This window comes from Exophiala dermatitidis (assembly GCF_000230625.1).
Source record: "Exophiala dermatitidis NIH/UT8656 unplaced genomic scaffold supercont1.9, whole genome shotgun sequence".
Lineage (NCBI taxonomy): Eukaryota > Fungi > Ascomycota > Eurotiomycetes > Chaetothyriales > Herpotrichiellaceae > Exophiala > Exophiala dermatitidis.
Genome location: NW_008751654.1, coordinates 29,673 through 53,242, shown reverse-complemented (window position 1 = coordinate 53,242; position 23,570 = coordinate 29,673). Strand labels below are relative to the sequence as shown.

The 23,570-nt window shown below is 52.2% G+C and overlaps 10 protein-coding genes across 12 annotated transcripts in view; 7 read left to right on the top strand and 3 right to left on the bottom strand.

The window, feature by feature from the left end:
* Window positions 1-82: 82 nt before the first annotated feature.
* Window positions 83-2,376, top strand: HMPREF1120_09188 (uncharacterized protein; the record flags this gene model as incomplete). The annotated part of the gene is made up of 3 exons (XM_009163467.1): window positions 83-295; window positions 528-1,632; window positions 1,700-2,376. 3 exons carry the CDS (start codon window positions 83-85, stop codon window positions 2,374-2,376), a joined length of 1,995 nt encoding a protein of 664 aa, XP_009161715.1.
* On the bottom strand, window positions 1,705-5,076 carry HMPREF1120_09187 (transcriptional regulatory protein AMDR). The gene is made up of 3 exons (XM_009163466.1): window positions 4,668-5,076; window positions 3,920-4,595; window positions 1,705-3,868 (listed from the first exon to the last, which is right to left on the bottom strand). Exons 1-3 carry the CDS (start codon window positions 4,832-4,834, stop codon window positions 2,606-2,608), a joined length of 2,106 nt encoding a protein of 701 aa, XP_009161714.1. The 5' UTR covers window positions 4,835-5,076; the 3' UTR covers window positions 1,705-2,605.
* A 179-nt stretch (window positions 5,077-5,255) lies between these two features.
* Window positions 5,256-7,974, top strand: HMPREF1120_09186. Of its 2 annotated transcripts, XM_009163465.1 has the most exons (5): window positions 5,256-5,749; window positions 5,795-6,372; window positions 6,435-7,334; window positions 7,382-7,439; window positions 7,513-7,974. In XM_009163465.1, exons 2-5 carry the CDS (start codon window positions 5,933-5,935, stop codon window positions 7,633-7,635), a joined length of 1,521 nt encoding a protein of 506 aa, XP_009161713.1. In that variant the 5' UTR covers window positions 5,256-5,749; window positions 5,795-5,932; the 3' UTR covers window positions 7,636-7,974. The 2 variants fall into 2 exon arrangements, with proteins under 2 accessions (XP_009161713.1, XP_009161712.1); XM_009163464.1 differs by having other exon boundaries at window positions 5,256-6,372.
* On the bottom strand, window positions 7,907-10,950 carry HMPREF1120_09185. 2 transcript variants are annotated; one of them, XM_009163463.1, is made up of 3 exons: window positions 10,708-10,950; window positions 10,164-10,598; window positions 7,907-10,107 (listed from the first exon to the last, which is right to left on the bottom strand). In XM_009163463.1, exons 2-3 carry the CDS (start codon window positions 10,202-10,204, stop codon window positions 8,148-8,150), a joined length of 2,001 nt encoding a protein of 666 aa, XP_009161711.1. In that variant the 5' UTR covers window positions 10,205-10,598; window positions 10,708-10,950; the 3' UTR covers window positions 7,907-8,147. The 2 variants fall into 2 exon arrangements, with proteins under 2 accessions (XP_009161711.1, XP_009161710.1); XM_009163462.1 differs by having other exon boundaries at window positions 10,164-10,950.
* On the top strand, window positions 10,652-12,817 carry HMPREF1120_09184 (propionyl-CoA carboxylase beta chain; the record flags this gene model as incomplete). Its single annotated transcript, XM_009163461.1, has 9 exons — window positions 10,652-10,657; window positions 10,795-11,125; window positions 11,179-11,340; window positions 11,388-11,461; window positions 11,509-11,684; window positions 11,737-12,375; window positions 12,423-12,469; window positions 12,519-12,696; window positions 12,748-12,817. The coding sequence occupies 9 exons, from the start codon at window positions 10,652-10,654 to the stop codon at window positions 12,815-12,817; spliced, it is 1,683 nt and encodes a 560-aa protein (XP_009161709.1).
* A 622-nt stretch (window positions 12,818-13,439) lies between these two features.
* HMPREF1120_09183 (fatty-acyl-CoA synthase) lies at window positions 13,440-15,715 on the top strand (the record flags this gene model as incomplete). The annotated part of the gene is made up of 4 exons (XM_009163460.1): window positions 13,440-14,362; window positions 14,409-15,051; window positions 15,112-15,526; window positions 15,591-15,715. The coding sequence occupies 4 exons, from the start codon at window positions 13,440-13,442 to the stop codon at window positions 15,713-15,715; spliced, it is 2,106 nt and encodes a 701-aa protein (XP_009161708.1).
* A 479-nt stretch (window positions 15,716-16,194) lies between these two features.
* HMPREF1120_09182 (uncharacterized protein) lies at window positions 16,195-18,541 on the top strand. The gene has a single exon (XM_009163459.1). It carries the CDS (start codon window positions 16,382-16,384, stop codon window positions 18,377-18,379), a length of 1,998 nt encoding a protein of 665 aa, XP_009161707.1. The 5' UTR covers window positions 16,195-16,381; the 3' UTR covers window positions 18,380-18,541.
* A 120-nt stretch (window positions 18,542-18,661) lies between these two features.
* On the top strand, window positions 18,662-19,908 carry HMPREF1120_09181 (uncharacterized protein). The gene has a single exon (XM_009163458.1). It carries the CDS (start codon window positions 19,093-19,095, stop codon window positions 19,582-19,584), a length of 492 nt encoding a protein of 163 aa, XP_009161706.1. The 5' UTR covers window positions 18,662-19,092; the 3' UTR covers window positions 19,585-19,908.
* Window positions 19,909-20,322: 414 nt separating this feature from the next.
* Window positions 20,323-22,977, top strand: HMPREF1120_09180 (MFS transporter, SP family, sugar:H+ symporter). The gene is made up of 4 exons (XM_009163457.1): window positions 20,323-21,250; window positions 21,304-22,069; window positions 22,130-22,306; window positions 22,366-22,977. The coding sequence occupies exons 1-4, from the start codon at window positions 20,835-20,837 to the stop codon at window positions 22,549-22,551; spliced, it is 1,545 nt and encodes a 514-aa protein (XP_009161705.1). The 5' UTR covers window positions 20,323-20,834; the 3' UTR covers window positions 22,552-22,977.
* Window positions 22,978-23,012: 35 nt separating this feature from the next.
* HMPREF1120_09179 (3-hydroxyisobutyrate dehydrogenase) overlaps window positions 23,013-23,570 on the bottom strand; it is a 2,137-nt gene continuing 1,579 nt past the window's right edge. Inside the window, exon 3 of the mRNA XM_009163456.1 lies at window positions 23,013-23,528. Within this exon, the coding sequence (XP_009161704.1) occupies window positions 23,451-23,528 (78 nt within the window). The 3' untranslated portion in view covers window positions 23,013-23,450. The remainder of the gene's footprint in view (window positions 23,529-23,570) is intronic.

Sequence of the window (23,570 nt, the reverse complement as noted above, 5' to 3'; positions counted from 1 at the left end):
TGCTGAAACACTATTATTGCTGGCGTTCGGTCGGAATTTGGGAAGTACCTAGGTAAGTTGCGGAATTCGTGCGTTCTGGGCAATGGTCAGCGAGGCGGCAAGCCCTATGACTGGCTACGACGAAGTGCGATTTCGCCCGGTCTTCCCCAGTCAACACGGTCCACAATCCAAGGGTCCAAGGAGCTGGTGGCAACGCGATACGGAAGAGCCGCCCCCAGAAAGAGAAAAAGCGCCGCCGACTTTTCCATCGCGCCTACGGAAACCTGAACTCTCTCAATCATTCCTCCTCCGCCCGGTAACTTGCTCTCCCTGGTAAGAAGCCGCCGCCAGACAAACTACGAACACTTCAACCAGCATACAAAGCCCATGCAATTTGTGTGGCAGTCCGCTCAGCCATTGAAAGGCAAGCGGGCCGCACGAGATAAGTTCCGGCTCCCTTGCTTTTGGAGTAGTGAAGTCTGACATTTTGGGCACCCTGTACGAACTGCCGCTCACGCAAAAGGAAATGTCATCACTCAGAACCACAGGCATCGGCTGATAGCCCTGGGAGTGCGAGCGGTATCCTACCAGGTCCTGCTACGAGGGAACCCACAGCACAGTCTCCTTCGGAGAGCAGCACCCGTGAGTCGTCTCCCCATGCTGGACGTGCTGGAGTGTACAACCCGGAATGCGATCTTGCAGACTTGTCGAATCCTCCGCCAGCCCAAGATCAGGATGCTGCTCTGCCTGGAACACCGTCAACACAGAGCAATGCTCATCAACATGTTGCCGACCCTTTCACAAGGCAGGAAACGAGACGCCGGCTCCTATGGATGAAGAAGAACCCACGAATTTCTATGCCAGCCACGTTATCTGAGCACCATCGAAAATATCTCGAGGAAGAAGGGGCTTTCCTGCAACTACCGCGGACGACAACGGACGCGCTTCTCCCGGTTTATATTACCATGTTGAACGATTTAATACCTATTGTGGATGGAGAGAGGGTGTTTCGTGACTACAGTAACGGGAGAGCCTCCAACTATCTGGTGAACGCCATTTGTCTCGCGACTTGCAAAGCCAAACTAGCGCTTCCGTTTCTTCAGTTGGTAGACGATGGACCAGTCTTGAAGCCACAGGAGTTTGCAGCAAGATTGCTGAGGGGTCTTGATGCAGCTCTAAAGTCTGGCCTCGAGACGGATCGTATCGTTAAGATCCAGATACTTGCCTTGATGCAGCTCAACAACGATGGACCAGCCGGGGCCGAACGTGCCTCGAACTATCTTTCCCAGGCCGTCAGTCAGGCTTGGGCTTCATATCTCCACCTCACAGTTTCTGGCATCGCCGAAGAGATGGATCGCTGGTTCTTATGGTGGTCTTTGAGAAACTTGGACAGATTAAACAAACCAGTCATGGGCTCGTCACCCTTCATGATAGACGATGCCGATGTTTCGACAGAGAGGACCCCGCCAGTTCAAGGTTCTTATCGAGCCAATGTCATGAACGTCTCGTTGCTTCTTGGAGATCTATTGGCGAGCGCCACGCGTCTCTACAAGGCCAGCTATAAGATCCGTGTCGATAGCCAAGAGCATTTTCCCTCAATGTCGGAACTCTTGGCCGAAACTGACTTTGAACAGTTTCATAGCTTACACAAGGGTAAGGTGTCATCCCCCAGGTTCGACTACGTGATGCGTGTGCATGCAGCTGAATTTAAGCTTCTTAGCATACCTGGAAATTTGGTACCATGTGGCCGCTATGCTATCGTGCAGATACAGTGGGCCTGAAAGTTTTCAGTACGAACGGCGCCTCGATTCAGCATGTCGAACTCTGCAGATTATTTCAGAGGGCTACGAACGTATCCCACCACTGCCTCTGGTGCCTTATGCGATATCAATGGCGACTGCCGTGATATACCGGGCCCTCCGTGACGGTAAACGAGATTATGCATCAGCTTATGGGGACCTCAAGCGTTGTTACAAGACTTTGTGTGCCTTGAGCCACATCTGGACGAGTGCCAGGGGTGTTACGAAACTCACAAGGAGGTTGTTACGAAGGCTCTCGTGTTCGGGTGACAGCAACACGCCTTCCTATATCTCCCATGAACGCGCCGGTGATAGATCAAGCAACGCTGTATCTTCCACAGCTCTACCCCAAAAAGGTCCGACCACAGTTCGTCAACCCGATGATGCGTCTGACACTACAGTGAGAAATGATTTTGAGATGGATCCTTTCCTGTTGTCGCTTGATACGGATCAGGTATGGCGTGATGACTATGATACAACTGACGCTTCAGGCTCATTGAGTCAGCTGTACGAACCATGGATGGACACCCCAATGTCTTATCCACAGTTTGACATGGCGTTTAACGACTTTTTTGATAATGGACCTTTGATCTGCTGAGATATCTCAACATGAACTTGTAGCAATCATATGTTCGATGAGCTTCGAGAAACTGGCTTGTCGGAAGAGGTCTTGGTTCCTGTTGTCATCCGGTTGACAGTGTATTGAAGCTGGAATATGTTCACTTTCGTCATAATTGGATGTCACCAAACAGCGTCGGGTAAGGAAGCCTATTCACCGAGCACAATTGCTCAATCAGCGCCCAACCAATACACCGCTACTACTCGCATCAGGTATACAGTACAGCTGGCCATTCGTTCCCCAGAGCTTGGGTGTACAGGTCAGCAAAGGGGTTGCTTGCACGCACTTCTCGACTCTGCGAAGCACCTCGGGACGATGATAGCTCTGAGACGTGCTCGGTAAAGTCTCGATAGCTGACATTGCTTGTCTGTGCCAGGTTCGGCTGCAGGCTGTTGTCGACGTTCTCGCAGGAGTCAAGCTCGCTCACTGCCAGCTCGGCCGAGCGTGCAGCTGGTTGAAGATGCTTCAAAGCGTGCCCGGCGCTAGCATAGGTATGTTGAAGATGTCGAAGACAAGCTATGCAATGCCGCAAATCATGCAGCGCACGTCTGCGTATCCTATTGTCGGAGACACTGCAATCCTGGAGATGCACCACAATGGCAGCAATGAGGTTTGCTACGGCTGTAGCATCCAAGTAGTCTAGCAAGCCCTGGTCGCGGATATTTGCAAATGCTCGGGAGATTTCGTGAGCTGCCCATCGCACGATTGATCTAGCACGAGACAAAAAATGGTCTCTCGACACTGTTCCGGAGTTTTCTGGCCCAAATGCTTGCGGACGATGCACGGCAATGATGGCAGTATAGTAGATTGTTTGGAGAGTCACCTTCGAGATGACCAGGCTGCGATCCTGATCCTGGGACCTTAAGACTTTTGATGCAACCTCATGTGGAAGCATCGACATCCATAGATCGAGATCGCGTGTGCATTGGTCCGTGTCCCTGAAGCTTTTCGGGGACTGTGAGTCTGGCGCCCCAATCCACTCTCCGGAGGAATGCGAGCTGCTTCCTCCATAAACTGTAGAAACAATCCGGTGAATGCAAACGCAAAGCCTCGCCTTTTCCACTAGCAGCGTCGACAAAAGCATTAACTTTGTAGAGCTGTGAAAATCTCTGGGGAGTAAATGTGCGTAAGGAGCGGAAGATGAGATTAAAGGAAGATCGCAGTCGGCGACGCCGATCATAGGCACCTGGGGTTGGGATATGCGACAAGGTTTGCCCAGACCCATTGCCACCACATGTTCTCGCATGTAGCAGCACCACCACAGACGTCTCTTCAGCTTCAGTTCACGACTGCTACCCTGCTCGCCAGAGAGATCGTAGTGCAATCCGAGCGACTGGGCGAGCGTAATTGCCACACCATTCCAATACCACGAATCCTTGAAGTCTCGCACATTACCACGGGGTGTGCTAATAAGCAACGCAGACTGGATCAGCACAGTCTTGTCGTCCTCTGCGCGGAGGTCGAAGAGTAACTAAGACAGTCAGTCCGGACAAGCTCGTCGGGGTGAGGCGGACCGGCTTACCTCGGCCTTCTCTTGTAGAGCTGCACGCGCGGCTAGCTTCGAAGAATAGCCAGCAGCTCTTACATGCTCAATCTCAACAAAGCAAATTGCCGCGAAAATAACCGCAGTAAGCAGCAACAAGCTTGCTCCTTGGCCCGTTCCGCTAGGGGGGCCCACCAAGCTCCGCATGAACTCGTCCAGGTCCAGCACTGGCAAAACCGTGTGCACGAACTCTATATAACGCGACAAGCAAACATTGCGGAATGCCGTTGATGGCAGGGTTAGAGCTCCCTTGTGGGACAGGAAGTCGATGTCGACCTTCCCCAGCGCTGCTGACAGAGGCTTCAGATTGAGAGGCTGCGCCGGTGCGTCGTTGCTGAATGGAGCGGCTGAATCCGAGCTTGGGGGCTCTGAGGGACTTGCAGGGAATTCAACCGTCACGGCGGGCAACAGATCCACGTGCTGAGCAAAGACTTCGCTCGCAGCCTGAGGCTGGTCGACAGCACCTTGAGGCCTCGCAGAAGGCTGCTCCGGAGGTAGAGAGAATCGAACCGGGTCCCCGGGCGTGGCATGCTGTAGCTCTTCGACACTCACATAGTTGGGGCTCCTCGACACTTGCGACGGTTGCAAGGGGTGCTCGGCCACCAACGCTGCAGCTTCGTCCGTAGTCTCGTTGCCAGGAACGATCTGCTCGGTCCTGAAACATGGTCAGCAAGGTATGTATAAAGTGCAGCTGTAACCACGACGTCGATGTCGGGTGGCAACGAACCTTCTACGCTTGTTGGGTCCCAGCTCGCAAGCCACTTTATCCAGGCGGCAATTGGTGCATGGCGGACCGCACAGTGTGAAGTCACAGCGGACCTTTCTCTGCCGGCACGAAAGGCATGCCTTTGCGGAACGACGTTTCTTGGAGATCTCTTGACCCGTCACTTCCATGCCGGGCTCCCGAGGTCATCATGCGTGAAGCGTTCGCAGATAGGACGGGACTTGGCCAGAAGCAGAGTACAGGGTCGTAGCCGCGGAAATAAAGAAAGGAAGACAGTTGTTGTCTTGGACTCAGGAGCCTTAGTACCAGCGCCCGCTCTGACAGATGTCTGAGGACAGATTCTTGATTGGCTTACTAGTCAAGCGGCTTGGAGCGCCATCCTCGGTTCAAGGTGGCTGAGACAAGAAGAACAAGCACAACAAGGGCAGACCGAGGAAGAGACCTGAGCCGAGGAATGGGGTCAAGCCGGGGCGACGAAGGCGGGGGGTCCGGCTTGGTGCACGTGACCTGCAAAGGCCGGGGCCGATCCATTTCTCTGCTGGGGGCCCGAGGTGGCTTGTCGAAAAGCGGTCAAAACGTATGCTTCCCCGGATTGTATCACAGCTTAACTGGGGTGGTAAGCTTGCTCTCCCAGCTTTATCCGGCCTTGCGATCGCCTAGCTGTCGAAGTGCGCTTCAACAGAGATGACCAGGATCAAGAAATGCCTTTGCGGACCCGGTAGAGAAGGCCAATAGCAATAAAGGTGTGTTCAGGATAGACGCAGCCGTAACGGGATCGTTGCAGGAGGCAGAGGCCAAAATTCCACCTGCCCTCTACCGGCGTGGTTGCTTCTCAAAACCGTCGGATTAAGCATCCAACGCAGATCTTGTAGACGTCTTGGGAAAGCTTGTCAAGGTGGAAACAGCCTATCATCAATCCATCCAGCATGATGGCGGTTGCGTCACTGAGAATAGCCTTGCACAATCCCGAGAGAACACGATGTGAAGGCGTCTTGGCCTAGCCGAGGGCATAAGGCGAACTCTGATTTGAGCCACATGTACCTTGGAGCGTTGACAAGAATACTTTGAGGCCACCACCCGGAAAAGTATGTAAGAAAACGCATCTTCTCGCAATCGTTTGACCTATCTAGCCGACCCAACCCCCGGTTTCCCATTCCACGATAAACGAGGGTAAGCGGTGACTGCGCTTGGGATTCAGGACCTCGTTGTTGGGAGTTCCCCAGATTTCAGGACCCAGAAAGTCGACGAAATCCAGACTCGGTGCAAAGATGGCGAGGTTCGAGCGTGCGAACCTCACAAGCTACAATTTGAAGTGTTTGTTCTTCATTGCTTTTGGGGCATTCTTCTATGGCTACGACAGTGGCTGCACAACCTCCATCTTTGGCTACCCTCAGTTCATCTCCTTCTTTGGCTTCAACTCCACGACCCTCGGCGCTCTTGGCTCCTCCTACTATGGGGGAAACTTCATCGGCACGATCTGCAACTTCTGGCTTCCTGACACGATCGGCCGTATTCGCACGATCCAGCTGGCTTCCGTGATCTCGATCCTAGGAGCAGCGCTCCAGATCGGTGCTCATAATATTGGCACGCTGATGGCTGGAAGAGTGATTGGGGGATTCGCGTGCGGCATCGTCTACAGTTGCTGTCCTCTCTACGCGAGCGAGATCAGCCCTCCAGCTTTCCGAGGCAGAGCCGGTGGCCTGTACAGGTACGTAGACACGACCACACTCTGCCCCTTGGGCCATGAGGCGCTGACACTGGCGGTGGCAGCTTCAATGTCGGTTTCGCCTACATGTTCACCGAGTGGCTAGGCCTGGGCTTCTCGTATATCAAGGGCAACGCCGGATGGCGCGTCTTTCTGGGCCTGCAGCTAATCTGCCCAGCTCTCATGATTTTGGGAAGCCTGTACCTGCCGGAATCGCCTCGCTGGCTTGTTCTCAAGGACCGCCAAGAGGCTGCCCTAGCCATCCTGGAGCGGATCCACGGTAAGGCAGACGGCGACAAGTCCTTCGCCCATGCCGAGCTCCATCAGATCCATGCACAGATCGCGCTCGAGAAAAAAGAGCAAACGGGCGTCACCTCGATCGTCAAGCGGCCATCCTACCGCAAGCGCCTCATCCTGGTTGTCGTCTTCATGGTCGGCCAACAAGCTACGGCGATTATTCCCATGCAGAATTATCAAGTTATCTTGTATGAACAGCTGGGCTTCTCCAACAAGCTGGTGCTTATCCTTGTGGGCCTTTGGGGCACCGACACCGTCGTGGCCACCACGATTGGAAGCCTGATTTTCGACTACACTGGCCGCAAACCTCCCGTGTATGCGGCCATGGGAATTATGACCATTGCCACGATTATGTTGACTGCATTCTGGGCGACGTTCGAAAAGTCTGGTAGGACAGATGCCACCTATGGCAGGCTTGCCATCTTCTCCATGTTCCTGTTCAACTTCGGATATGCCTTCATTATGAATTCGTTCGGCTATGCGTACATTCCGGAGATTCTGCCGACCCCAATCCGTGCCGTGGGCACAGCGATTATGATGCTCACGTTCAACGGGATGATCATCCTCTTGGTTCAGGTCACGCCGATCGCCATTGAGAACATCTCATGGCGATATTTTCTGGTGTTTATCGTTTGCGACATTATCTTCATTATAGCATTTTACCTTATGTAAGCTTGTCGTGAGATGTGCTCCGTCGCGTTGCTAACCCAGAAAGGTTCCCTGAAACCTCCGGAAAACCCCTCGAAGAGATCGCTGCACTCTTTGGCGACCCGGTAAGTGGTCTGTCCGCTTGTCTCAAGATGGCACATTCCAGCAACATCATTCCCTAACACAATATGTTTATAGGTGGCGGAAACTTTCCAAGAGGCCGACCGGCACGCACGAGAAGAAGAATCCTCGAAAGTTCTGGCTACGCTGCCGAAGACCTCCGAGCACGAACTTCAAGCACGGCACGTGGAGGGGACGTAGCATTCAGTACGATAAAGAGACTCGAACAGAATCGTGTAGATAGATGATCTATCCAATGACAGCCCAAAGTGTATCGTCTTACCACAATCAGAAGAGATCGGAGGGGTGTATGAACCAGGGATGGGTGTATAGACCCGGAGGGTGTACTTTTACAGGCGGGTCAATTGCGAACGAGCCTGCTACCTTGCTTAGCCAAAGGTGTCCTGAAAGCGGTAACTTCAAATACCATGGTCACCACTTTTGCACACCATGACACCCTTTCGCTACTGCATGAAGCATAAATGATTTGATCTGAGATTGAAGCGGTGTAATTTTGACAATATATATACTAGTCTTGCCCTTTCGTTCAGATTACGAGATGCTGTGCTTGTCCGTTTGATCCACCTCGTAACACGAGCCTATATTACTGCAAGTCTAGTAAATCATGCAGCAGATTGCAAAGCCCGGCAAGAATTCACACGTTGGACTTCGCTTCAGATGAAATAGAATTTTTGTCAAGCAGGCTCGACAGCTTATAGTTTCGCCAAAGATTCAGCCTTTCCCACTTGAGATCCTGCATTCTTGTCCACCCAATCCAGCACACACACCAGCATACCTTCCTTTACAGTCTCGCCTTCCTCAACCTGACACACCCAGCTGACGACCGCATCGTTTGGAGCTCTCACTTCGAGCTCCATTTTCATTTGCTTGACAACGCACAACAAGTCATTTTCGCTGACTTCGTCTCCCTCCTCAACCGCCAGTTGCAAGAATTGACCCGAAAATGGGAGGCAGACGTGACGAGGATCGCTTATATTTCCCATGGGATGCGCAGCTGAGGCCACAGAAGCTTCCATCGACGACTGAACGGTGGCAATGCCATTCCTCTGAGTTAGGTTTCTAGCTGAAGGTATCAAGGTAACATTCGCACAAACTTCGGTAGGGAAGTTATTTGTGCGGATCCGATCGACTTTAACGAGGTATTCTTCGACCGCGGTCGCCTCGGAGTCCTTTGTTTCCTCCAGTCTGATCTTGAAACGATCCCCCTTCCTGAAAAGCACCCCATTGGCACCGGGTGCATTGGTCAATGACTCACTATTGTCAGAATCCAAGTCCAATGGCGCCCGCTTTGACTGGGCGTATCGTGAGATAGCCTCCGAACCTCTGTGCAGCACTGTCGGCAAGTTAGTCTCCAGCCATCGTGTCGAGCAGGCGCCATGAGTGAAGTCTTCTGATTGCAAAACTCCGAGGAGAACTGGTATGTTGGTCTCAACACCAGTTATTTGAAATGACAGTAATGCTCGGATCGCTTTCACTCTGGCTACCTCGAAGCTGGACGCTCTGATAATCAGTTTGGCCAGCAGCGAATCATAGGCTGGCCCTACTGTAGTGTTCTCTGCCTGCCTTAGATGAGTATCTACGCGGACGCCTTGACCTTCCGGTAGTATAACACGGGAAATGCGGCCCATGCTCAACTGGAAGTCCTTTTTGGCGTTCTCGGCGGTCACTCGAAGCTCGATGGCATACTGTCGCATCGAAGTACTGTCGGGAAATCGCCGTGAGGGTAGATCGAGGTCTGCCAGTGGAGTACCAAGGGCAAGAAGTAGCTGAGAGCGTACAATGTCAATTCCTGCCACCTCTTCGGTGATAGTGTGCTCCACTTGAAGGCGGGGATTGACTTCAAGGAAGTAATATTCTCCAGAGGATTCGTGCACCAAGAACTCAAGTGTTCCAAGCGATTGGTAGCGGATGCAGCGAGCGAGGCGTAGCGCACCGTTGATAACATCTTGAATCACACGACGATCTGTGACCATGGATGGAGCGAGCTCGATCACCTTTTGGAACCTTCTCTGAATGCTGCATTCACGCTCCCACAAGTGGGTGACCTCTCCGTAGTTGTCGCCTATTATCTGCACCTCAACGTGTCGAAAGCCGTCAATGGCGGCCTTCTCCAAAAAGACTTGACCGCTGGGTGATTCGCCGCAGGCACGAGAGAAAGAACTCTCGAGGTCCATGGCTCGCTCGACTAGCCGGATGCCGCGTCCGCCACCACCATCGACTGCTTTTATCATGACAGGGTATCCCACGGAGTGGATGAAAGCTTTTGCATCTCCGAGAGAGCTGATGGCACCATCCGACGCTGCAAGGACCGGGACGCCATTGCGGATAGCCAAAGAACGAGCGTGGGTTTTGTCACCTGTTTCGCGTAGCATTTGTGCCGTTGGTCCGACGAATGTGATTCCCGCCTGAGTCAGTTGTTCAACAAGCGAAGGATTCTCGGATAAAAATCCATATGCTGGATGAAGTGCATCAGCTTTCTGGACGCGACAAATGCGAACTATCTTGTTGATGTCGATGAAGTCCTCCGGTGCGTCGAGAAGAACCGCTTCATCAGCGACGGCCGCATGGTTTGGGTCATCTTGAGTGTAGATGGCAATCGTTGCAATACCGAGCTCACGAGCGCTCAATAGTACTCTGATTGCAATTTCACCCCTAGCGCCTCGTCAGCTTTGAGCGCCTGCTGAGTTCCGGAACTTGAACTTGCTCACCTATTTGCCACGAGTAATCTGTTGATGGTACGTTGCGACATCTGGGCGCTATCAAAACACAAAATGCTTCCTACTTTCAGAATCCTTTTCACTTCCGGATAGACAGGAAACTTGGAGTGCCAATCTCTTTTCCGGACTGGGTTGTTGTTAGATGGAATCTCCTGGTGTTAGACTAACACGATTCAATCCACGACTCGGCTGACTGGGCAGGTGTCTGTCCCCACTAGTGCACAACAGCCTGTTCTGCCTAGTAATGGTATGCGCGATAAGGCTGAACACCTCGGCAATAGCTAGATTGTCCGTAGAACAATGCAGGAGACTTGTGGTTACCTGCTTCAAGAGCTGGTGAGGCGATTGTTGCCAAACGTCTCTTCCGACTTCCGAGGCCCGATGACTATGGTCAGAGGGGACGTGCCAGCGGAAGAGTCACGGGATCTAGAATGGGAACGATCTTCAGTCTCAGGCATCTCAAAACCATGATTGGGTTTATGAAGGTGCGCATTCTCTTTCATGACGCGGCTTTCCTTTCATCGTACAAACTCACTTATGGATGATCCAAATTCTAAAGCTCTTGCCAAGGCCTCGCAGGCTGGCAAGGAAAAGGCGGACGCGAGGTTGAAGCAGCTCACAGGGCAAGTATCACCAGAGAGAGACGGCGCGAAAAGTCAAGAGATCATCCGATGGACTGGCAGATTGGTCGGACGTCCTGGCAGAGATTGACAGGGTCCGCACGTTTGCGCAGACTCCAAAAGCAACAACAACTGGGTATATCCGTCACAAACAGGCAGGAAAGCTCTGGGTCAGAGAACGAGTCGAACTGCTTTTAGACCCCGGGAGCTTCCGAGAGATTGGGAGCACTGCGGGCACAGCCACGTGGACCAAAGTCAATGCATTATCCAAAAATCCAATGGAGGCAGAACGACAAACTGTGACAGAGTTCACACCAAGCAATAATGTTCAGGGTTGGTTTGGATCCTTGACCATAAGATTAATGTCATGATTGACGAGAATGCAGGGTTTGGCGCCATCAAAGGCCGACGCGTCCTGCTTACTGCAGACGACTTTACCTTGCGCGCTGGGCATGCGGACGGTGCGCTGATGGCAAAGACGCTTTACATGGAGCAGCTAGCTTGCTTTCTAAAGGTACCAATGATTAAATTGGTTGATGGATCATCAGGTACGGTGATGCACCGATCTCTTGCAGGAGAAGGGCTGACTTCGCAGGGGGTGGTTCAATTACCACTTACAAGACAGACAACGGTTCGTACCTACCTGAGATCGAGTTTCTCCCTTTCATGGTGCGTATCAGCCTCCTCTTGGAAATGGCCAGATACTCATGTTAAAGGTTCGCCAACTGGATCTTGGAATACCGAATTGTGCAGCTGTAGTGGGTCCTGCTGTAGGCCTTGGTGCTGCGAGAGCTGCAGTCTGCCATTTCAGTGTTATTGCCGGAGATATTGGTGCCTTGTTCAATGCCGGCCCCAAGATTGTTGAAGGTGCCACGTTTGAAGAAGGCTTGAGGTCTGCAGAGGGAAAGTGTGCGCCACAGGTTCTCGTAGCTGACATTTCACAGCACTCAAGATCTTGGAGGCCCAGCCATTCATTGTGGCAACGGGGTTATTGACAATTACGCCCCAAATGAGAAAGAATGCTACGATCAAATTGCACAATTTCTCATATACGTGCCTAATCACGGGGGCGTCCTACCCCCGGTGATACCCTCAGACGATCTTCCCGACCGAGATTGCTCTTATCTGCGGTCGACGATTCCGCGGCGCCGTCAGCGAATGTACGAAGTTCGACCTATCATTACCTCAATCGTGGATAGTGGCTCGTTCTTCGAAATCGGGCGCCACTGGGGACGGAGTGTCGTTGTCGGCCTTGCGCGGCTGAACGGCCAACCTGTGGGGATTTTTGCCAACGATTGCATGTTTAATGCAGGTGCTATGGACGCTGGTGGGTGCCAGAAACTAGCCAAGCATGTCAAGCTTTGTGATGTGATGAACTTGCCATTAATACAGCTGATCGATATACCGGGCTTCGCAATAGGAACGGTCGCAGAAAAGTCCGGCGTGATGAAATGGGCCATGGAGCTATGCAAAACATATTTCACAACCACAATACCTATTTTCAGTGTGATTATGCGACGCTGCTACGGTGTTGGGGGAGTTATCTTGATCGACAACCGGGAGCCGAACTGCCGAGTTGCTTGGTGAGTGGACCACTGACTGGGAGGCTATATAACTAATGTCCGCAAAGGCCCAGTCTCAATTCTGGCTCAGTGCCCCTGGATGGAGGTATAGAAGGTATACCTTCACATACCTCGTTGGCTGCTGAGCATACTAATTCCAGAAGTGAACCATCGCGCAGATCTTAGGAAGGCTGGAGATAAGGCTCCAGAGCTATACAGGCAACTCGAGGCTGAATACACAAACCTCCAGCATCCGCTGCGCGTGTCCACCAAGTTTGGTGTCGAAGAGATTATCGATCCCGCCCACACACGACTGGTCGTGTGCGAGTGGACAACGCACATGTACTTCCTACTCTCCCGGTGTAGCGTTTCGCACTCTGACTCAAGTTACAGGTACCAGGACACCCTCAAGGAAAGGCTACAGGAACGAGCAACTGGGAAGCTCAAGCCATCCTTCCGCTAGCGAAGACACTTGTTTAAGGCCAACGAGGATTAACCAGACCTTTTACGTCAAGCAATAAACATAGTCGCATCGCTACGTTCGTGTACAGTTGCACAAGATCGCAGTCTACCTTGAGCAAATGCATCACTCACAGTACGGTAGAAAGACACAAACGACATGGAATGGCCATTGGCGTCCTACTGATGTTAGAACATGGATAGTATTACTTGTACATGGAGTGCAGTATTGTTAGTGGGTGATATATGGCTCCAAACGGAACTTCAGCTGGCGAATTATTCAGAATCCCAACGGGTAGTCTTGGTGAAGGGGTTTGCTGCTCGCCAGACTTGACCGACAGCATTGCGTACATCATAGCGCTGTCCGAGTGTCTGTCGTGCTACATGGTCCCTTCCGTGGCCTAATCATCGACGCTCCGCTTACCCGAGGTTGTCGACTTCTGCGAGTTGTTCCTGTGGGTTCTCACGATGGATGCCGAGGGGATTGGCTTCGGGAGACCTCCGAGTGCTATGGCACTGATGTTGGCTTAATTTACACACAAAACCCATTGTAAGATAATTGTTTGTCTTTGTGACAACAATCTGATGCTAGGGTTCCTTCGTCGCCGCGTCCAAGTCGTTGATCTATGGCATCAGCCATGAAGTCTGCGGCGGCAGCTATGCTACCTCCTTCCGCTGCCGTCATTGCTGCTGCAGGCTTTTGGCTGGACTCCACGTACCATATCAGATCCGACATTGCGCAAATCCGGTGCATGAAAGCAAACCGTGATTTCTACCAGAACCTTTGCAAAGCTCATGGAGAGTCTGACTGGTCCTTCTACCATACACTACACTCGACTCGTGGGCAGAATGATTATCAGGAGGCATTTGTCTTTGAAGGGCGAAGTTGGACATATGCAGAGTTACGTGGAGAGATTGGAAGATTGGCCAAAGCTCTACAAGATTTGGGAGTTCAAAACAGAACAGTGGTTGCCATGTATGTCAACAATTCACCCGAGTTCATGATCGTATGGTGGGCCTTGTACAAGCTTGGAGCAATTCCTGCTCCCGTCAACACATCGATAACCCGAGAACCACTGAAACATTGTCTACGAGTCAGCGAAGCAGAGTTTCTAATTACCACATACGAGTTATTCGATGCGGTGGCAACCAGCCTCGACACCGCCGCAATTGTGCTCAATGACACCCCGTCCATGAGTTACAACGATACTCAATTACCCAAGCTTAAGAAGCTCATCAATTATGACTATGATACCTACGATCATGTGGCGCAGTCTCTGCCAGAGTTGAAGAGCAACACGCTCAAGCAACATCATCTGCAGCCGGTCACACCACAGTCGGCCGACTGGCCCATTGAGTCGAGGCCTGCGATACGAGCTGGGGACACTTCTCAGTACCTGTTCACATCCGGGACGACTGGCTTACCGAAGGCGTCTGTATGGCCAGCGGCATATAGCATGATGGCGTGTGGCTCCCTCCGGTGGCCATTGATGTTCCAGAAGCATCGACGATTCTACATATCAACACCGATGTTTCACGGTGGCGCTGCGTATGTCTTGGCCGTCATGTCTTGAGCGGAAATTGACCCTTTCTAGTTTTGCCGTTCTCCCTGCTACCTTCGCCACATCTGGTACAGTCATTCTCGCGAGGAGGTTTTCCGTCTCGAACTTTTGGAAAGACGTGCGCCGAACTCGAGCCAATGCAATGTTCTACATCGGAGAGATGATTCGTTTTCTGGTCCAAGCGCCACCAGACCCTCATCACCCGGATGAAAAGGCCTCACATGGGCTGGAGCTGATATATGGCTTAGGACTGAGTGCGCCCGTGATTCGAGCATTCCGAGATAGATTTGGAGTTCCGCAGATTGTGGAATACTATGGATCGAGTGAGGGAACGACCAGCATTGCACATAGCACTCTGCATAATGGTGAGGAAGGTGTGGGAAAAGTCGCTTGCTGGGGCCCGTTGATGCGAAGCAGGTACTTTGGACAAGACTCTTTCTACATCATTAGGGTAGACTTGGAGACGGGCGAAGTTTGGAGAGATCCAAAGACCGGCTTGTGCAGACAATGCCCCTTTGACGAAGTGGGAGAAGCCATTACTCGCGTGTCGGCGCCATTGCAAAGAACGCATGACTACGTTGGGGATGGTGGCAGAGATGCCACGGAGAAGAAGCTCCTAAGAGACGTATTCGAAAAGGGGGACTTGTTCATCCGAATGGGGGATGCAATGGTCATGGTATTGCATTGAGGATCTTCCATACTGGGCCGTTTTCATAGGCTGACCGAAAGCTCATAGGATCGCAACGGCTACGTTGCCTTTCGCGACAGGCTGGGGGACACCTTCCGCGCAAAAGGCCACAATGTGTCGACTACTGAAGTCGAGACCGCTTTTCTGCATCACCCCTACATTCAGTCGGCGAACGTCTATTCGATTCCGATGAACAAATATGGCTATGAGGGACAGCTCGGGTGTGCAGCCATCACCATGCAGCAGAGTAAGGCCGACGATCCAGCTGCATTGCAGGCCCTGAGCACATTGGAGGAGTGGCTCGTCAAAGAGGCTGGCCTGGCACCCTACGCGGTTCCTCGATTTCTTCGGGTCATGCCTGGTTCCGCCACCGATTCAGTTGGCTTGAACGGCGGCAAAGATCCAGCGGGCGAACGAGTGTCAACGATCATGAAAAAGCTGAAGACCGGCTTGAGGTCAGAAGGTACAACACAAATTAGCTCAAATCCTGGTGTTTATCTTGCTGACTCCTGGCTGGGATATTGCAGCTCTAGATATTGATCTATGCGGTCCTGACAAACTCTTTTGGATCGAGCAAGAAGGAAGTGGCTTTACCCCACTTGACACAGAGACTCTGATGAGTCTGTTACGAGCGGGCAAGGCGAGACTCTAACGTCGTGTGATGAACGCACCTGCGGGATTCATCGAGCCGGGGGCTGAACAGGCTTGAGGAAGCAGCCAACCACGCGATGGACGATGGACCCACTAAGCCTGGAAGCGTACGGGGCTGGGGAAAGCTGGGAGCCTTTTCATCGGATTCCTGCCTACTCTACCGGGGCAAGCGGTCACCCGATTGTAACACGCTTCCCCGGTGTAGTAGGCCCGAGCTGGAGGTTCCCACGTTACTCAGGTAGGCTAATTACCCAGGCCAAGGCTGTACTAGCAATCTCAGCACCAGGTTTACGGTACTGTAGTTGGTTACTTACTTAGATTCTACACTGGCATGGTCTCGGTTGACGATGTGTGCCAATAGATGGCCCCAGTGTGCCCCAGTTTCTACCTACCCCTCCCGTTGCCCCCTAAGCTCGAACCCCGCACATCCAATTGCCCTTATGTACCTACCTAAGTGCCTGGTGCTCCCCCCCCGCCCTCTCCCCCGGGACCCAAAATTGATTAATCCCTTCAACCCAACTTCCTGTCGACTGTCTCGCAGTTTGTATCTTCGTTCAATAATTGTCTCCCCAATTCCCGCTCGATATTCTCTTCGGACTGTGTGCCAACATATTGAAACACCTCTCAGCAGCTCTGACGCCCGGCAGCGGATGGTTATTGTGAAAGGATGGCGTTTACTAGAGGCTTGCACCTTGGACGAGAACTGCACGCGAAGCTATATCACGACACACAGTTGCAATGCAGCACGGCCCTTGAGAGTATCGATCATGTCGCCAGAGGTCTCCTTGAGGACGCCTTTTGGGCACAAGCGGACATCTATCCGCCGCTCTTTCGCAAAACCCAGATCTCCCCAGCCCATGAGGACTACTCGTTGACCCTGCATCTTGCTACCTTGGCTCTTGGGATGCGCCATGCAGACCGTCGCCGGACCGAGCTGGCCCCTTTCTGGACGGGAACTCGCGAGTCATCCTTACACTGCCTTCTGCGGACGGTCATCGACACTCAAATATCAGTCGCGGACACTGTCGATGTGCTACAAGCCGTTGTCATATTATCCAACCTAGAATACTCCTGTGGCAGGTATCTCTCAGCGACAACCTATCTTCATTACGCATTTGCACGCATTTCGAACCCAACCAATGATATGGTCTCGGTCGAGCTGTGCCAGTCGGACGACGATCTACTCCTTCGACGAGCTTTGATCAGAGTGTGCAGATTTCTGCACATGCAGTGGATGAGCTTTCACCCAACCAACCTTCCTGGACTGCACTTGCCGCCAACGGCCATAGCGCAGGCGTTGCGGAATTCCGAAACGGGCCATGCTTGGGTGAAATACGACGGCGACAATGACAACTTTTCAATCTACCACGCCTTGCTCGAATTGCTGTCGATTATACCATCGACGACACAGATGTCGACGCTCTCAACTGATACCTCCTGCAAAAATGTCTATGCTCAGCTATGCAAGGTAGAGACTACACTGATCCACTTCCGCCGAACGATACCAGCACGATTTCAGTGGAACGGGGACACTTGGCGAACTGCATCCGTGCCAATGTTTCTCCTGCACCTACAGCTGTGCGTGGCTTCGGTGCTGCTGTATGGACGACTGGCGCAAGCTGCAAAATCAAACTGCACGAGCGAGCTTTCAGCCTCTCCGGACGAGGTTTTGGACAGGTGCTATGCTAAAGTGAAGCGAGGGTCTAGTAAGCTGGCATGTTCTGTTCCACGTTTCTTCGAGCGATATGACAGCTCCTATGCCCCAGGGACCATGGTCACCCAACTCGGGGTTGCGGTGAACGCGCTGCTTGATGCACACGGCGCGTTTGGAGTCAAGGGAAAGACTGCCGTCTTACCTGCTCTCAAGTGTTGTGTCGTAGCTCTCGAGACACTGTCTGAACGTCATCAATTGGCAGAGGATTTGGCCAGCCTCGCAACCAAGCATTTGGCTTCATTCTGGTGCGTGACAGATGGCGCGTCCAAGTCGCCAGTGCCAGGCTTAGAGGGAAACAACGTGCCTACAGAGGAGGACCCAGGTGCGCAGCAACCAGCAAACGGTCAAAGATTGCCTGGCAGCGGCCCACGCGCAGAGGCAGCGCGGCCTGCCATTAGGATAGCAAGTACCCAGAAAGGGTCCAGTGTCTCGCGGAAACGGTCTGCGGAGCATCCTGAATCTGGCGAATGGATAAGGCACGCGGCGGTGATTGAAGATCCCATTTTCCCGGCATATTCGCGAGAGATGTCGGTCCTCTTCAGTATGTATCGCGAGGAAAAAAAGCACAAGTCCGTGGGAAGCTCGCTTCAGCTTGACAGTGACTGGCTCACGCACAGCACTCGCGACCGGCATCGGAGCATAAGCCAGCAGGACGTTTCAGAGCAGGCTGCATCACTGACCACTATGGCATCCGACTCCACATCCAGCCTAAGCCCACCCAATCCGATCGAGTGCCAGGGTTCTACGCCAGGAAACGATCCGGCTCTTTCGGGAACAGAGGACATTGTTGACTACCTTCTGGACATGGGAGTGCCACACGATTTTGACATTGATGGATTCTGTTCGGCCCTGAACGGCTACGGCTGTAATCAAACAATGGATTGGGCCCCAGACTGTGATTTGGAATCTTGGATAAATTTACCAGTGCCAGACATGCTTGGCCCGGCGTGACTCAGCGAACTGGGTATGTAAATCATTAATTGAACGAGGGCAAGATGAAGCAACGGGTGCAGCATTGCGAGGTTGGCGCAGAATGGGACTCTCGTCATATTTAGAACAGTGTACAATGAACATACTTTATAATAATGTCATTCCTATACCACCCGCAACAAACACTTTGCTCAACGGCGTATCACGAGACATCAGGTCGTGGTCTGGGATCCTTCCAAATTGTATGGACGAGTCCACTGGAGTGGAAGGCTGGCCTCTCGCTGTCTTAGAGCTAGAGTCTGTCCTCGTGCTACAACTACACGGCTGGAGAGCCGACTTGCTCGGCCCGAGGAAATGGCAAGACGGAGCCAATCACAGTGGAGTTGTAGGATCCGAGGTTGAACACCCGCCTTGATTGATATGCGCCTTCCCAATATGGCCAGGAGTTTGACTTGAGTTGACTTGACCATTGAAGGCCGACTTAGGCTGGAACCTCGGCTTCAACAGGACATTGCCGCCCTGATTCGATCCCGTCTTCATAGTCTTTATAGTCTTCATAGGCTTTTCGAATGTTCTCAACATAATCTCTTTGCCGATTGCAGCAAAATCTAGCATTACAACGCTGTGCTTCAGTTCAAGCACTGAACAAAAGCAGACAGCTTCGAAATCCACGAAAGCTCTTCCCGTTGCAGTTTCGTCCTCACACTGTATGCTTTCGACCGCTTCTTCGAACCATGGCATCTGCAGGTATCACCCAGAAAACGCGCGACACCACTGCGCAGACACCAACAGCAATCATTTCTCCTCATGGCAGAACGGGCGACCCGTCGATGCCGGCCAAGGCCCTTGGCATCTTCTCGGGCGAGGTCTGGCTAGACCTCATCCTTCGCTCAGACGAAGCTACCATCGGTCTGGTAAATTTCCTTCCCGGCGGGAGGACTGCCTGGCACCGCCACGAGAAGGGCCAGATCTTGAAGGTCACTGGCGGGGCGGGTTGGCTCTGTGACCAGGGCCAGAAGCCGCGGCGCATTGCTGCCGGAGACGTGGTCTATTGCCCCCCCGGGGTAGTGCATTGGCACGGTGCCGATGATGGAACGTATATGGTACACGAAGCAACCTCTTTTGGGCAGACCGACTGGTATGAGGAAGTGAGTGACAAGGAGTATGCAGCCAAGGAATCTAAGTCGCAGATGAAAAATGGTGGTGTCCCTGGAGAAGGCCAGTGACGCTGCCTTACACGCGGGTTCGGGGTGTTATTTTGGATGTACTAGCAAAAGTGAAGCTGAGCAATGAGTCTCTCTGCGCCGACTATGTAGCATGAGATTCCCGCCCTCGCAGATCAATTCCCTCAAGTTGAGCCACCTGCAGATCGAAACTTCCGGCTTCATCCCTCCATGACCCATTGGTGCTTTGCTATATGTCGGCGGGTTTGCTTTTGTCGCGCGAGGCATCAATGAGGACCCTCTAACGTCGTACACTCTACACTTCTACGGTACGCTCTAACCGTCCACCGGCCACATTGATAGTGAACAGTGCTTTTGTTTACGCTGGTCAACTTCCGAAATGCCCAGTTCCATGTGAGTTCGATAACTTTTTATGTTTGCGTGGTGGCGTACGATGGATGAGCTTCACAAACAAAATTATTGCAGTTGCTGTTGTTGCACCTCAGAAAGCGTCCCCCGTGTGCGTTTCTGCCAAATCCAAAACCGGCATTCAGAAGTATCGTAAGACCTTCATTCTCCCTTAGAGAGGAGCTTCGCCTTTCAAGTCATCCCGAAATTCTATCAAGCTCCCTTTGCCACTTCGAGAGGTGCTTTTCGGAAGGCCGAGAGCATTTTGTTGGATCCTCGGGCACTGCTGAGCTTCGGCCACGTGCCAAGAATCGTATACCAGAATGCCCTCTGGTGGATACTGCATTTCTGTGTCATGTTGCCGCAGACCCGCGGCCATAACCACTCTCCTGGGAATAATGCTACAAGAACAGCCATGTTTAGACTCTGCGGCCTTGCGAAACGCCCACGGCACAACCGAGGCACTAGCAAGTCTCAGCCAAGGGGAGCCCCGCTTGCCCCAGGTTCGCCCCTCCTACGTCTAGATTCTCTCGCTGAACATCGAGACTCTCATGACGAATAGTATCACTGGTCTGCCTTGGCAAAGGCCGCTCGAGTCTCTCGACACACAGAATTGAGGAGATTGTACCTTATAAGGGCAGGTAGCCATACCCACGTTCCGCGCGCTCCACATTCGCTTCCCCAGGATCTCGTCACGGGAGATTCGTTTCTGTCATGCCACAAAGACAATATTTAGGAGCAATGAGACCGAGGTCCGAGTCTACAGTATCCGAGGAACGAACAGATTTGCGGCTCGCTGGTACTTAGGTTTTCCACAACATGGCTAGCTGCAATGAACGACTATAACATTAACAGCATCTCGTGCCTGCTCTCTCAAGTTCTTCTGCGCCAGTGCAACAGACACGATGAATTCATATCAATTGTGGTGCTTGATCTACTGCTCCTTCGGAGCGTTCTTCTATGGTTACGACTCGGGTCTGACCACCTCTATTATTGGCTACCCCGAGTTTATCAAATACTTCGATTTCAATTCCTCAACCTTGGGCGCCTTGGGCTCAGTCTACTATGCTGGAATCGCTATTGGCTCACTCACCATCGCCTATCTGGCCGATAAGTTTGGACGAAAGCGAGTGGTGCACATCGCCTGTGCCATTTCCGTTACTGGGGCTGCCTTGCAGACGGGCGCCGTCAACCTGCCCATGCTCCTGGTGGGCAGAGTCATTGGTGGGATCGCTTGTGGAATGATATGGTCGTTGTGTCCCTTGTATCTCAGCGAGCTGTCGCCCCCGCACCTCCGTGGTTCGGTCGGAGTACTCTACAGGTATGCGGCGCCCTCTTCAGGCATACCGAGCTTACGCGTGTATGTCAATTTAGCATCGTGCTTAACATCGCCTACGCCCTGAGTGAATGGATGGGCTTGGGCTTCTCATATATCAATGGCGGCCAACTGAAGTGGCGCATCTTCCTGGGGCTGCAGATTCTTATCGCGGTCTTGATGTATGCCGGCTCACTCACTGTATGCAAGTCACCCAGATGGCTGGTTGCGCAAAAGAGGGACGAGGAAGCTTTGCAAATCCTCGGAAAACTTCATCAAGGCGAGACTCGGGCCCTCGAAGACGAAGCGGAGCATAACAGCGTTCCTTTCTTTCGGAGAGAGTTCAACCAGATCCAAGCGCAGATCCGCTTCGAACAGGAGAACCCTCAGATCGGGATCGTGGCCGTGTTAAAGCGACCGTCGTACAGAAGACGCATCTCCCTTATCATTTTTTTCTTCATCTTTCAACAGCTGACGGCAGTTAATGGCCTGCAAAACTACCAGGTCATCCTGTATAAGACGTTGGGTCTGACGGGAAAGACAATTCTCATTATGGTCGGCGTTTGGGGCACTACATCCCTCCTTATGGCCATCCCCTGTATTTACTTCCTCGACCATTGGGGCCGCCGACGGAACTTTTTCATCTCTATGTCTATCGTTCTCGTCTCTACCGTTATGTTGATTGTCTTCTGGGCAAGGTATGAGGCGAGTAATAATACAGACTATGTGCTCGGGAAATTGGCCCTCTGGAGCATGTTCATGTGGCTTGTCGGGTACGGCTGGGTTATGAACTCCTTTGGCTATACATATACCCCGGAGATCTTGGTAAGTCAATCTCTCACCGGCGCCCGTGGACTGCAAGTGACATTGACTGACCGGTCACAGCCCATGGAGATCCGCGCGACCGGCATGGCCTTGGGCTATGCGTCCAAGACCATCACCACTCTTTGGGTAGTCCAAGTCACTCCCATTGCAATCAGCAATATCAGCTGGCGATTTTTTATTATATTCGTCACCTGTGACGCTATTTTCCTGGTTGTGTTCTACTTCTTCTTTCCCGAGGTAGGCCTTCATCTTCGCATTCTGCTGCACTAGGTGCACAAGACTAATGTGAATGACAGACCGCCAATGTTCCTCTGGAAGAGGTGGCTGCGCTGTTCGGTGACAATGTTGTTGTCAGGCTCGAAGAGGCCGAAAAGCTCCCCGGCCAGCTCGAGCGCGACATAGACACATCCAATGACACGGAGAAGCCCAAACCGAGCCAAATTCAGGTGGCCGCTGCCGAGCATGTGGAGGTCCACAGCTAAAAGCCTGGAGAACAGTTCTACTATCTGGAATACCACGGCCATTGGCGACTTCGCATAATCCGAGCTCCAGTCGAGGACGGCCCGTATATTGCCTTCGGCGCTTGACAGGTGTGGCAGTGGTCCTGCTGCCATAATTGAAATAGCCTTAGGAATCACCTATCTGGTGGCTTTTCTGGACGCGTTCTACACATATACCATCCTGCTTCGGACAACGTGCTTTACTTCTCCACAATGTCATCCCAACCCCTGTTTCTTTCTGCAGTTTATTCTTACAATTGTACCCTGAGAGATCAAGATGGACGTGTGATGTCAGCTCAGCCTGGTATCCAGGGTAGCTACTGTAGTCATATGAGCCCGGTGACCAGTGTGTTCGCATTGGCAGTGTATGTTGTTTTGAACGTATTCTAGAGTCGTCGTATATTTTCGGTTTCAAGTTTTGTTTACTTAACTCGGACGACTTTGTCCACATCACTTTCTTTTGCTTTAAAGGTCTATAAAACAAGGGCGATCTTGTAGCACTTGTAAATTGCACCAAAGAGGCTGGCAATAGTGACTAGCATTCTCTGTCGATTTTCAGATGTACAGCAAGTGGCGGGCCTGCCAACTCAAGGCAAATGCGCAGGCCACCTCGCTGCTGCTCAAACACAAATATCAGACTCTGGTTTATCCCTGAGGTAAAGATCTCTATAAATGATCCGTAGAGTGCACTCAATACGTGGTTCATCCAGCGACCTCAAAGCGAACAGCATTGGAGATCTAGCACACGCAAGTCCTGCTCCAGCTTTGGTCGAGTCACGCTCAAATTGCACAGGCTTTTGTGGTCCACATAAGGATACCAACCTCGATAGCCACAAGGTAAGAGTTGGCAGACTTTTTCGTATTAGTGCTCCCGATACTATCTAGATTCCGTTTGTCTTCGGTCCCAAATTGTCCACCTCATCGTTGATAAACAACCAAACGACGCTCTGGTCGAGGTGCTGCATACGGGAAAATGTGTTAGCAACATGAAAAGCGGGGGG